We start from the raw sequence: 13,284 nt of genomic DNA on the forward strand, positions 1-13,284 counted from the left end.
CACATCACGGAATCTTGTACGCAAAGTTTTGATGCGGTTCATGACATTTTCCCACTTGAATGATGTGTTAAACTTCTCATTAATATGTTGGAAAGCCATATGAAAAGCGGTTCTCTTAAAGCTTTTGTCGGGTTTGTAACTCTTTCTTACCATGTCGGCAAAAAATGGAATGAGCTCATCATCGTAACGGGAATCCCAGAACATATGTTTGTTACCTTTAAGACCTCCAGTCTCACTATTTTTTTTATTTGTTGATGTGTTTTTCCTCCTCTTCTTTGGATTTGGTGATGTTTCTTCCCCTCCTTCTATGAGCACCCGTTTGGAACCTGATTCGGGAGTTGAGCCATAACCACTAGTGGGAGAAAGTTGCACCCCACTAATATTAGGACTATGGAATTGTGTAGGCAAAGTAGGAGAACTTAGCATGCTCGTGTATGACCCAAAATGAGGGTGCATCGGGAAGTAACTGCCATCATGGAATGGCATGGTGGGAAATGCATGAGGTGGTTGCCCAAAGTATGACTGCTGAAAAGGAAAATACCCACTATCGCCTTGATGCAATGACTGAGGGGGTTGAGAGGGTGGAGGCTGAGATGGCGCTACACCCTTGCCTTTAGGAGTATCAGCCATCACTAATTAAGTCAAATATAATAACATGAATACATGATTGATATTGCAAAGCAAAATATAAGAACATGAATACATGATTGATATTGCAAAGCAAAATATAAGAACATGACTACATGAATGAAAAGCAAAATCTAAAAAGTGGACAAACCATCAAATTGTCACTACATACATGAGCATAAATAGTACAACAAATATGAGAATTAAGTCTCAGTACTTACACCATGATTATACTTATCACAATAGTCCACCCACATCGCCCAAGCAATGTTATCGCTAAGGGTCTTCCACTCATTTCTTGATTCAGTTTGTTCTCTTTGAGTTTGAGTCTGAGTAAAATCAACTAAATTATTATCATTCTCATTTGTCACCTCACCATCAATATCTTCATCAATTTCGGACTCGCTGAGTAGTTCATCGCTTGGGTCAACAGTTGCGATGAAATTATGAAGTATCGTGCATGCTAATACGATATCTACTTGTGTAGGAAATGGATAATGCGGCTTAGCACACAAAATCTTAAAACGATTCTTCAATGTGCCAAATACAGATTCAATCTTAGACCGCAAAGAAGAATACCTTAAATTGAATAATTCCCTTCTATTCTTAGGTGTTTTACCCGAATGTTCTTTCAAATGATATCGAACACCACAGTATGGAGATATGAAACCTGGCATGGTAGGGTACCCAGCATCACACAGATAGTATTTGCCTACAATTTTATTAAAACAATTGTTAAAGAAGTCAATTTTGCATATTAAATTTAAAAAATTTTAAGTTAAATTTTTATATAATTACCATCATAGACTTTCAATCCATGTGGCTGTGGTCTAGATAATGCATCTTGGAGAATCCTAAAATCATTTGCAGACCCCTCCCAACCTGCTAAGATATATGTGAACAATTTGTCTGGGGTGCAAGCTGCAAGCACGTTCTGTGTAACACCTTTGCGGCCTCGAAATCGTGCAACAAGATTAATCGGAAGCATTGCATCAACATGAGTCTCATCTATCATACCAATGCAATCCTATAATACGTGTATCACATTACTAAGTTATCATTTATTTTCATTGCTTATACATGTAACTGTGGTTAAAATGTAGATATACCTTGAAATAAGGATAGTATAGCTGGTTGTTAACGATCTCTTGGGGAGTATCATTGATGGCTTGTCTCATGTAGCGTCCACGCAAACAGATAATTGCTTGTAAAACCTTGTTGAAATATCTACTGACTGTCTTCCCTGATCTTATGAAATGAGATCTCACAATGCGATTTTTAGATTTATGACCCAAAATATTTAGTGTCTTGATAAGTTGTTCTTCCACTGATATATTCCTTGAGTCTTTTAGAAGCATATTGTTCCTCATTATACTTACTAGCTTAACAAAAGCACCACTCCGCATTCTAATATAATTCACACAACTATCACTAAAACCATTATAAATACGCTCTATATGTTCAATTCTAGACCTCTCTTGTCTTTTTTTTTCCTCACTTGGACCACGACGTATAGATTTACGTCTAGCTTGCATTCTCCTTATGAATGTAATTATTATAACAAGAACATATAGTGCTGCACCTTGAACCACATTAACAACACTTTGTTCATCGGTACAATCCCCATCACCATCCATCTACGATGCAAAAATCAAATTGAAATAATTAATATACCTACCAAGCATTCACATGCAATGTCAATAATCAAAACTTAAATGACACATAACAAGATCTAAAGTTAATTTTCAGTTAATATTTTCATCAATATTTTCAGTTTCTTTTACGACCATTTAAGATAATTGTCAGTTCATTTCTGTTCTCTTTTCAATTATATTTATAATAATTAATATAATTTTTACTTAATTATAATAATATTTGAAGGAATATTTTTAGTTAATTACAATTATATTTTTAGATAAATTTCTGTTAATTTCTAGATAACTATAGAAAATGCAAAATTTCATCCTAATAATTCAAATCATATAAAATTTTTAACAAATCAATTTTGAGTTGAGAATCATACCTTAAGTCTGAAATCAGTTTCCAGGAAGATCAAAGTAGAGGAGGTGACCCTAGCCCTCAACCGTGTTTCCCCCCATTTACCCGAGATCTGACAACAGTACAGATCGGGGGCGATTTCCTCTCGTTTTCGAAGGAAATGGGGCGAAGAAAAAAGTCCGATGTGGAGGGGATTTCCGCGGCTGGAGGGACGAGGGGGAGAAGCGAACCAAAGATGGGAAACGAAAACCCTAGAATGGGTTTTGTCGATGTGGAGCGGGTGTCAGGAGGAGAAAAGCATTTCTACGGGGTTTTAAAGCGAACCAAACAACCCCTTAAGTCTTTTCCTTATTTTTTTAGCCAACCAAACACAAGAAAAGAACCTCCAATAAGTTTTATTTAAAAATCACTCACATAATCCAATAATATGGTGACAACTCATCTCATCTCATTTCCTTTTTACTTTTAAGAAGTGAACCAAACACAAGAAATGGACCAATATTTAAGAAAACATTTCCTTTTTTTTCCATTTCCAATTTTTTTAGCGAACCAAACAGCCCCTAACAGGAAAATCTTGGAAAACGCTTTATATTTAGGGTCAATTTACGCAAACCACCTTATGTTTCTAATTTATATTTGAACCACCTACAAGTCTACAAAGTAATTTTTTCCCCTGGTCAGCCATGTCAGCGTGCTTTGTTGCTAATTTTTTTTTGAAATTCCAACAAAACCTTCATTTGATCTCACGTGGAAAGTTTTTAGAGAATCAACAAGAGAGGCCACATGTTTTACACGTGAGATTAAGTGAAGGTATTGTTGAAATCTCAGAAAAGTTTTAGTAGCAAAGTGGGTTAGTTGGTTGGCCGGAAGAAAAACTGACTTTGTAGCTGGCCTAGGTATAAATTAAAAGTATAAAATGGTTTATGTAAATTGATCCTAAATATAAGGTGGTTTCTAGCGAAAAGAACCCTAAAGTAAGTAAGTAATTATTTTATTTAATTTTATATTTCTTTTTATTTTATTTTTTGCATTGCTCTTTCAATATTAGGACTTCCATCAAATGATTACATTCTGTTCAATAAACACCTAAGAACCAAAATGAAACCACATGAACAAATTTTCAAAACCGACCATTTTTTAAAAATATTTCTAAAAAACGATCTATTTCAACAGTATTTGTCAAAACCGACATAGTTTCAGTTATTGGGCAAAAACTTGGTCGGTTTTGACGAAATAAGTTCCCAAACTTCACGGGACTTGAAGTCATGTGAAGTTTAGCAGCCATTTAATTAAGCTGCTAAACTCCACGGGACTTCAAATCCCGTGAAGTTCGTTTCAGCTCAAGTTGTTTTGAACTATGCAACTTCACGGGACTTGATGTCTCGTGGAGTTTAGTAGCTTAGTTAAATGACTACTAAACTTCACAGGATTTTAAGTCCCGTGAAATTTCATATTTTTTCGTCAAAACCGACCTAGTTCAGCCCGACGGTTGAAACTAGGTCGGTTTTGACGAATATTTTTAAATAATTACTGGTTGGTCTTTAATTGAACGTGAAGCTATCTAAACTAGGCTAGTCGAATTAGCACGTGGGCCATAAGCCCACCACACTAACGGCGTTATCGACAACAGCGGGAACTGGTGAACACCGCGGCCGTTTCTTTACGGCGAACAACGCCGTTTACGCCTCGAAATACCTCTCACGCTTCTCTCTCTATGATTCGAATCTCAAAACTAGACGCGAGCAAAGTCCAGTCTTCTTCTTCTTCTTAAATTTCCAAGCAACAAAAGGAAATTGGGAGCAAAAGGAGAGAGAGAGAGAGAGAGAGAGAGAGAGAATGAGATCGAACATCGTAAGCGAGGTAACGGATCTCTTAGTTCGCTCTTATCCCATTCTCATAGATCTAGATCCTACGCAGTACTTAGTAACTTGAAAATTTTCAGGATTTTACTGGTTCCTTTGATCACGTTACGTTGTGATTAGGGTTTTTCTTTTTAATCTATCCAGTTTGTGAGTGAGATTCAGTGACTTGATGATCGAGAAATGGGAGATATTGTCTTGGGGAAAGTGGAAGAATTTGATGATAGGGTTTTACTGAGAATGGAGTATGTTAGCAAGCCCTAGATTTTGTTAGGTCTACGATGAAATCGAGCCATGTTTACATCTCTTGGAACACTTGTTCAATGTGGCTGTCAATGCTAGTTTTAGTGATTCATGGATGTAATCTGAGGTTTTTTTGGTCTATACAGGCTGTAGTATTTTGGACAAATTTTCTAATAGTATAGGTTGTCTAGGTTGATTATTGATCAAGTTGTCAATTACTTTCGAGCTTATATTGCTTGCGTACACTCAATTCACTCAGTGTCCATAGAATTGCAAGATCTAACCTGCATAACATTTTCATGTACCTCCTGTGGGCCCATACGCAAGAACTATTATGCATACATTAATGCCTCAAGGACCCAAATAGGGGACTCAAGGCATGGGACGGGCATGAGACATGTGAGGTGTCACCATCCGGTTGTATGATGCACTGTTCATAAACAGTGCATCATGCAACCGGATGGTGACACCTCACTTATCCCATGCCTTGGGTCCCCTATTTGGGTCCCTGTAGCAACACCCTTATGCATAACATATTAACATGTCAAAGGAGTACATTCAATTTCGAATACCAAATCTACATAAATGGATGCATTAACAAAAGAAATAAATGTCCTCCAGAATTAATTGTATGAAATGAAGTTTAAGTCAATCTCACATGTTGTTATCATTGGTATTTTTTAGTTGTTGAGTTTCATATCTTTTGTTGAAATGCCTTTTACCTTTGTTTGATAATCACGGAGTTGATAATATATAGGAGTACCTTTCAGATTAGAGAGCGCCAAGGTATCACAGATAGTTTGCCATCTTAAAGGAGAGTTCAATGCTACAGGGTTATCTGATTTTTCTCACACATGGTCTGGAGAAAACAATTTAGAAGTAGTATCTTGCTTGAGCGTTGATCGCCAATGAAGGAGTCTCTGAATTTGGACTGATTTTTTGAGTTTTTAATTTTCATGATGTGAGTTCAAATGAAGTCCGGATGTTATGTAATTGAAGTGTGTACTATCACAAGGAGTGGTCTATCATCTATGAATCTATTCTGCACTGGACCTGATTTTCTTACACTTCCCGTGCACCTTATATGTATTTGTTGGGATAATTAAACACAAAAAAAGAAAATACAGAAACAATCACAAACACACAATATTTACGTGGTTCGATCAAATTGATCTACGTCCACGGCAAGAAAGGAGTTTCACTATATTCAATCTCTCAATACAACGCACATACAAAATTTGAGAGGACTCTGTTTTGTGTAGCTCTCTTCTTACTCGTCGTAAAACCCACTGAGAGTTTAAGAGAGAATGAGAGATATAGAGAATCTAACAGGGGCCACCTCAATTTGAACTTTCTCTACCCGAAGTGAGGGCGACATCAATTTCAAGCGGCTGATGTTTCTTTGGCTCAAATCAGATCAGCCGTAATTGTTGGAAAAACTTGAGAGTGAATTGAAGTGAGGGCGATTGACAACGACCTCACTTCCCCCCGAAGTCAAGTTTTGTGTTCTCCTTTTCAAAACAAATGAGTCCCGGTCATTTGGCCAAATTCAAGTCAATATCAACAATTTTCACATTGGATTGAATTCTCAAACATCAATAACTAGTGAATTTCACTCGTCTTGCAAACAATGCCCCAAACGGGGCCACCTAACAAGTACGAATGCCTCCCAAATTCAAGCAGTGCTTGAACTTGAAGGTCAGGATCGGTTTGGTCAATATGTCAGCTGGGTTGTCTGCAGTACCAATCTTCTTCATCGTGATGTTTCTTTCAGCAATTACCTCACGAATGAAATAATATCTGACATCAATATGCTTTGTCCTCTCATGATGTGTTGAGTTTTTGCTTAGATGTATTGCGCTCTGATTGTCGCAAAATACAACTGAACTAGCCTCCTGCTGAAGTCCAAGCTCCCTTACGAGATTTCTCAACCAAATAGCCTCTTTTACCGCTTCTGCTGCTGTCATGTTTTCTGCCTCTGTAGTAGACAAAGCAACTGTCGACTGTAGAGTCGATCTCCAACTAATAGCTGAGCTAGAAAGAGTAAAATGATAACCAGTCAAAGATCTTCTTTTATCGAGATCATCTGCATAGTCAAAATCCATAAAACCTACAACTGAGGTTCTAAAAGTACTGCTATCAAAAACTAAACCTAAATCTGAGGTACCCCTGAGATACCGAAGGATCCGCTTCACTGCTTCCCAGTGTGCCTTCCTTGATTGAGCCATGTATCTGCTCACTACACTGACTGTCTGGGCAATGTCTGGACGAGTACAAATCATAGCATACATAATGCTACCCACTGCATTAGAGTATGAAATTCGGGACATCTTCTTTTTGTTCTCACTTGTAGGTGAATCTGAAGCCGAGAGCCTAAAGTGAGGAGCCAAAGGAGTCGTAACGGGCTTGGCCCTCTTCATCCCAAAGCGTTCAAGCATCTTTTCAATATAACTCTTTTGTGAGAGAGATAATGTTCCAGCTTTCCTGTCCCTCCTGATCTTCATACCTAAGATCTTCTTTGTTGCATCAAGATCTTTCATCTTAAACTCATCACTGAGTTGTTTCTTTTGCAACATGTTCTTAGCATCAATAAGCATGTCATCATCATATAATACAAGATAAGAATCATCTCCTAGATGCATGTAGTACACATAACTATCATAAGTACTTCTTGAGTACCCATGACTAAGTATAAAATTATTAAACCTCTTGTACCACTTTCTGGGAGATTGCTTCAGACCATACAAAGATTTCTTTAATCTGCAAACTTGATCTTCACCTTCTACGAAGTATCCCTCTGGCTGAGACATGTAGATAGTCTCCTCAAGTTCGTCATGCAAAAATACAGTTTTCACATCAAGCTGTTCAAGCTCCAGATCAATTAGAGCAACCATGGTAAGCAATACACGAATGGAGGTATGCTTCACAACTGGAGAAAACACTTCATCATAGTCAATTCTCTCCTTTTGTCTATAACCCTTAGCCACCAACCGTGCTTTGAATCTAGCATTTTTAACCCTTGGGATCCCTTCTTTCTTTTTGAAAATCCACTTGCATCCAATTGCCCTTTTACCCTTAGGTAATTGCACCGGATCCCTTCTTTCTTTTTGAAAATCCACTTGCATCCAATTGCCCTTTTACCCTTAGGTAATTGCACCAAATCCCAAGTCTGATTCTCAATTGCCCTTTTACCCTTAGGTAATTGCACCAAATCCCAAGTCTGATTCTTGTAAAGTGACTCGAGTTTTTCTGTCATAGTCGTGGTCCAACGTCCAGATTCTCCGCATGAGACAGCTTTAGTAAAGTTTGATGGCTCTTGAATACACATCTCTTCAGCTGTCGTGAGAGCATATGCCACTAATTCAGCATGTGCATATATTTGAGGAGGTCTGATCTGTCTCATCTCTCTGCCAGTGACTATGGAATAAGATTCTTCAGTCTCAGCATCATCATCATCTGAGCCTGAATCATGTTGCTCTTCTACAACTGTAGGAGCAATTTTTATAGACGACTTTTGAGAAGTCTCTCCCTCGAGCTTCACCTGAAGCTCCACCTTATTCATGTTCTTCTCTATATTTCCTGTAGACTCAACAGAAACTTTCCCATGATCAAACATATATCTTTTATTAAAAGTAACTGTAGGCTGTCTAAAAATCACAATGGATAGCTAATCTCTATCAAGCCCTGATAATGGGAGTTACAATCAGACGACTTTCTAATCACTGCATCCGCAACTCTGCAACCGCTATAAACAAGGCCTCATCTCTGAGATGATTGATCTTGATGGCTGCGACAACAGCATGACTAATATTATATTAGCAACTATTAGAGATGCTGATGAGCAGTGTAATGATTTCAGAAATAAAAGGTTGGGCTTAGTTGGTGAGTCGCTTGGTAGAGAGCTGTGGGCAAATATCCATCTTCAAAACACTATGGATGTTGATTCCCGTCAAGCTCTCACAACGAAAGCTACAATCAAATAGCTTTCGGGTCGACAGTCGGAAAGGGCAAATAGGAGACTTTTCACACAGATCGAGAAGAGTTACAATTTGACGACACTTCCGACAGCTGATGAAAACCCTATTCAGTGGCCTTCACGATCGTTGGTGAGAGTTACAATCTGACGACTCTCATATCTTATAACAGGCAAAGACCAATAAACAATGGCCTTTGCAATGTCATGGCAGACGATGTTACAAGTCAACAACCTCTATCAAACGTAGAAGTTTAATTCTGCGTTTCTCAAATTCGAAACGCACACAACTTGTGCGTTCTCCAGCGAATGTCTAACTCTGCAACGCAGAGTTCAAGCACCAAACGCACACATAACGTGCGTTCTTCAATAGGTTCAACTACGTGTCCCAAACTCTGGACGCAGAGTTGAGCTTCAACGCACACGGCCTGTGCGTCTCAAATCTCTAACAGAGATTTAACTCTGCATCTCAAGCCTTGGACGCAGAGTTAAAGCCCATAACGCCAACTGAGGCGTTTTGACTTGTTCAAACGCAAGTCGAACGGCCTCAAAACCGTTATCCCACGTTCTGAGGGATTCTCGCCCACAAAGGAGCGGAAATAGGGGTTGGTTACACTCCACATCACCCTATAAATAACCAACTTACTCAACTGAGTAAGGGGTTGGCGGGTTGATAGGTTGATCAATCGGTTTCTGAGATCAAAACCGCAAAGAGTTGAGGGGAGCTGGTATCAAAACCACCCAAGGTCAACAAATCTCGGCAGTTGAGTAATCGGAAGGAAGAGATCTTCGGGAGATCAAGGAACTGATCAACGATCAGTTAATCAAATCCCGAAGGATCCTTTCATCAAAGGTATCATCCACTTGGCAATTAACCGAATTTTCGGTTCCAACAACTCTGTTACAGAGTTTTAACTCATTCTGAGTTCTTAAACTCGTTAAGAGTTCTTAATTAGCTTGCAACGCAAGTTAATCACATCAAACCAGACATTCGGTTTTCAACAACTCTTATCAGAGTTCTTAACTCGTTCAGAGTTCTTTACACTCGTTAAGAGTTCTAAACCGAAGTCATCAAGCACTTCAATTGTTCCAGTGAAGAAGGACGGTCGGATCGTCAACGGAGAGCAAGTTCGACGCGATCAATCGAAGGAGGCACTCCACCGCTACCAAGAAGAACCCAGTTTTAAACAAAGGGGAGAATCAAATTCATTCTCCTCTCTTTTGTAATCGGAATCCAAATTGTAATCGATTTTGAGAGAATACAAGTCAAATTTTCTTTCTTTGTCTTTTTACATCAAATTTCCTACCAACAAAAGATGGCGACTCCGCTGGGGACTAGCTTCTCTGACGAGGAAGTGGTGGCGCAATCCGACGTTCACCTTACAGGAACCACCGTCGAAACTCTCGTCGTAGAGTTCGACCAAGCCAAGTATGAGGAGGTCCTCTCCTCTGGGTCCCTTAGCCCAAAAGCTAGGCGTGATACCCACAGGACCTCTACGGAGGTCAACACTACTGCTGAGATGCCAAAGAAAGCCCTCTCCTTTGGCCAAGACCTTAAACTCGCTCTGCGAGTTGAAGATTCCTCCCCCGTATCACTACGGCAAATAATAGGTCAAAAAAGACCTATGTCGGAGGAAAGCCCAACCAACGCCGACGATGCCGCGGCCAAGGCCTTGAAACAGGCTAAGAAAAATGCTGCTCGACGAAGGAGAAGATCCTTACGGCGAGCATACTTGCGGAACAGCCAAGCTACTGCACAACGCAAAGACTGCGTTTCTGAGCTTGTGCCCGAACTGTGCGTTTCTGCTCCAGAACGCACACTTCGTGGCAATGAACCCGACTATGAGCCTCGGGTTATTCAACTCAAACGCGACCCTCAGTGGCGCGTTGTTCAACATAGACGCACACCTCAAAAGTGCGTCCCAAAACGTGACCTCCAAAGGCACGTTCAATCATTCAAACGCACGCCACAACCGTGCGTTCAGTCAAAACAAGACCCTCAAGGGTCTGTTCAAACAACCAAACGCACACCACAAGTGTGCGTTCAATCAAAACCCGACCCTCAGGGGTCTGGGTCATCAAACAAACGCACGCCACAAGTGTGCGTTCAATCAAAACCCGACCCTCAGGGGTCTGGGTCATCAAACAAACGCACGCCACAAGTGTGCGTTCAATCAAAACCCGACCCTCAGGGGTCTGGGTCATCAAACAAACGCACGCCACAAGTGTGCGTTCAATCAAAACCCGACCCTCAGGGGTCTGGGTCATCAAACAAACGCACGCCACAAGTGTGCGTTCAATCAAAACCCGACCCTCAGGGGTCTGGGTCATCAAACAAACGCACGCCACAAGTGTGCGTTCAATCAAAACCCGACTCTCAGGGGTCTGGGTTATCAACCAAACGCACATCACAAGTGTGCGTTCCAGCAAAGAACGACCCTCAGGGATCTGTTTCTTCATCTAAACGCACACCACAAGTGTGCGTTCAAACAAAGAACGACCCTCAGGGGTCTGTTTCAACATCAAAACGCACACCACAAGTGTGCGTTCAATCAGGACAAGATCCACAAGGATCTAGTCCATCAATCAAACACAGGCCTCAGCCTCGTGTTTATAAACCTAAACGCGACTCTCGTGTTTCTTATCAAGAGCATGACACGGTCCGTCAGGTTCAAAAGGGACAACATGGATTTGAGATTCATGTTCAACCCATCCAAGGGCAGGGGGTTCCATCTCCACCTTCACGAGATCTTTCTCAGGTCTCCGACCTGCGTGAATTGCTGTCAAGAGGAAAGCCAACACAGCAAGTGGCTCATTCATGCCAGTGTGAACGGCTCATTTCTGCTGTCCTCTCCGAATGCAGTTGTTGCTCATCGACGCCTAGGCAATCGGTGTTTAATAGGTTGACGAATGTCGCTAGACCTGCTAAACGACAGCGTCGCCACAAGAAGAAGACCTCTGAAATTGAATATCCTGAGGTCACCATCAACATGGTCGGCAGAGGCAAATCCTCACATCCTGATTCTGATGAGTCACAAACAAGTCATTCCCCGACTGTTCGGGAAATTTGTGATGAATTTGAGGGAGTCTATAGGCATACTCGGACTCAGACAGGAGCTATTCGCCCGGTTAACTATCAAAAGTTGGCCAAAGGAATTACAACAAGTGATGAGCATTCGGCAATAGCCGAATCTCAATCTTCGAGCTCGGTCGGACCACAAGAAGTATCTGCTTACATGGCGGGAAATCCTGAGGACATAGCCAAGAGAGTGAACGAACACCAGGTCATGCTCCAGGCGCAACAGGAGACACTTCTCCAATTGAAGGACATGATGGCCCAACTTATTGCTGAAAAAGGCCACAAACCCGAATCTTCCCGGAGGACAACCTCAAAAGGGAAGCAGAAAGCGACCGAGCATTCGGATCGTGAGACTCTCAACTTGGGATCCTCTTCTGAGGGTGAAAAGGAGGTGGAAAAAGAACTGCATCCTCAATCCACTAAAATGGATGAACTAGAAGCTCGCCTCAATGCAATCGCCAACAGAAGTGAGCTCCGTGAAGAAGGAGTGGTGAGACCTTATCCTGCCGAATGGGATATAGCTCCATACCCGTCAAAGTTTAAAGCTCCAACCTTGCAACCGTTCGATGGCACAGGATCGCCAAATCAACACATCTACTATTTCAAATCTCAAACTGGAGATGTGGTGGCGAACGATGCCATCTTGACGCGATTGTTCATTGGCACTCTTAAAGGAGTGGCATTTGAATGGTTTATGAAACTGCCTGCTGGATCTATTCAGAAATGGGTAGATTTAGAAAGGCTTTTCCTGGCCAGGTTCTTCGAGGACGATACAGAAGTTTCGGTCCCGACTCTTCTCGCTACCAAACAGAGGAAAGGCGAATCAATCAAGGCCTACGTGGAGAGATTCCGCAGCATGGCATTGCGATGCCCCTCAGGTATGACTCAGTCAACCCTGGTTGAAACTTGCAGGCACAACCTGCAGACTCAGCTCCTTGCCCAGATGGGGGTAGCAGAGTGTCGCTCCTGGAGACAACTTGTTTCGCAAGGAGAACAAGCTGAAGAGATCGTAGCTCGGGTGAAAGCCGAGGAAGCTGCACAACCCAAGCCGCAACAGCAACAGCAACAGCAACGCAACCAGAACAACGCTCAGCGGTCTAAGGGAAAAGAGACCCTAGCAGCCGACTACTCTCGGGTACCACCGCCCACGAATCAAGGCAAAGCTCCCAATAAGCAAAAAGTGCCCAAACAGTATTCCTTCAAGGAAGAACATGTGGACACTTTATTCCAGCTACTGCGGAAGAACAACAAGTTACAGCTTCCTGAAATTAGGAAGCCAGAGGAGGCAGGAAAGGTAGATGACCCTAATTACTGCCGCTATCGGTCTTGTTGAAGCTCACATTCTTTTGTTTGCCTAGGATGCAGTCCTCACAGAAAGTCAGATCGATCTTGTTCAGACCCGGAAGCCTCTCTCCCGCAGCCATAATCTGCATCCTCTTCTCGCTCATGTGGCCAAGTCGTCGATGCCAAGTCATGCAGTCGACGAATGATGATGATGATGCTTG

General features: G+C 41.4%; 2 protein-coding genes across 2 annotated transcripts in view; one reads left to right on the plus strand and one right to left on the minus strand.

Annotated features, from left to right (window-relative positions):
- Positions 831–2,264, minus strand: LOC109834593. The gene is made up of 3 exons (XM_020402628.1): positions 1,737–2,264; positions 1,426–1,654; positions 831–1,339 (listed from the first exon to the last, which is right to left on the minus strand). The coding sequence occupies exons 1-3, from the start codon at positions 2,262–2,264 to the stop codon at positions 831–833; spliced, it is 1,266 nt and encodes a 421-aa protein (XP_020258217.1).
- Positions 4,337–13,284, plus strand: part of LOC109832910 (rhomboid-like protein 15) — a 22,687-nt gene continuing 13,739 nt past the window's right edge. Inside the window, exon 1 of the mRNA XM_020400393.1 lies at positions 4,337–4,485. Coding sequence (XP_020255982.1) covers positions 4,462–4,485 — 24 coding nt within the window. The 5' untranslated portion in view covers positions 4,337–4,461. The remainder of the gene's footprint in view (positions 4,486–13,284) is intronic.

This window comes from Asparagus officinalis, chromosome 3, assembly GCF_001876935.1.
Source record: "Asparagus officinalis chromosome 3, Aspof.V1, whole genome shotgun sequence".
Taxonomy (NCBI): domain Eukaryota; kingdom Viridiplantae; phylum Streptophyta; class Magnoliopsida; order Asparagales; family Asparagaceae; genus Asparagus; species Asparagus officinalis.

What these genes read in the sequence shown, in the direction of transcription:
- LOC109834593 (XM_020402628.1), bottom strand. Translation starts at nt 2,264, where the DNA reads ATGGATGGTGATGGGGATTGTACCGATGAACAAAGTGTTGTTAATGTG. An exon ending in TATACTATCCTTATTTCAAG is followed by an intron (nt 1,655 to 1,736) that starts GTATATCTACAT and finishes CACGTATTATAG; the next exon opens with GATTGCATTGGTATGATAGA. An exon ending in TGGATTGAAAGTCTATGATG is followed by an intron (nt 1,340 to 1,425) that starts GTAATTATATAA and finishes ATAAAATTGTAG; the next exon opens with GCAAATACTATCTGTGTGAT.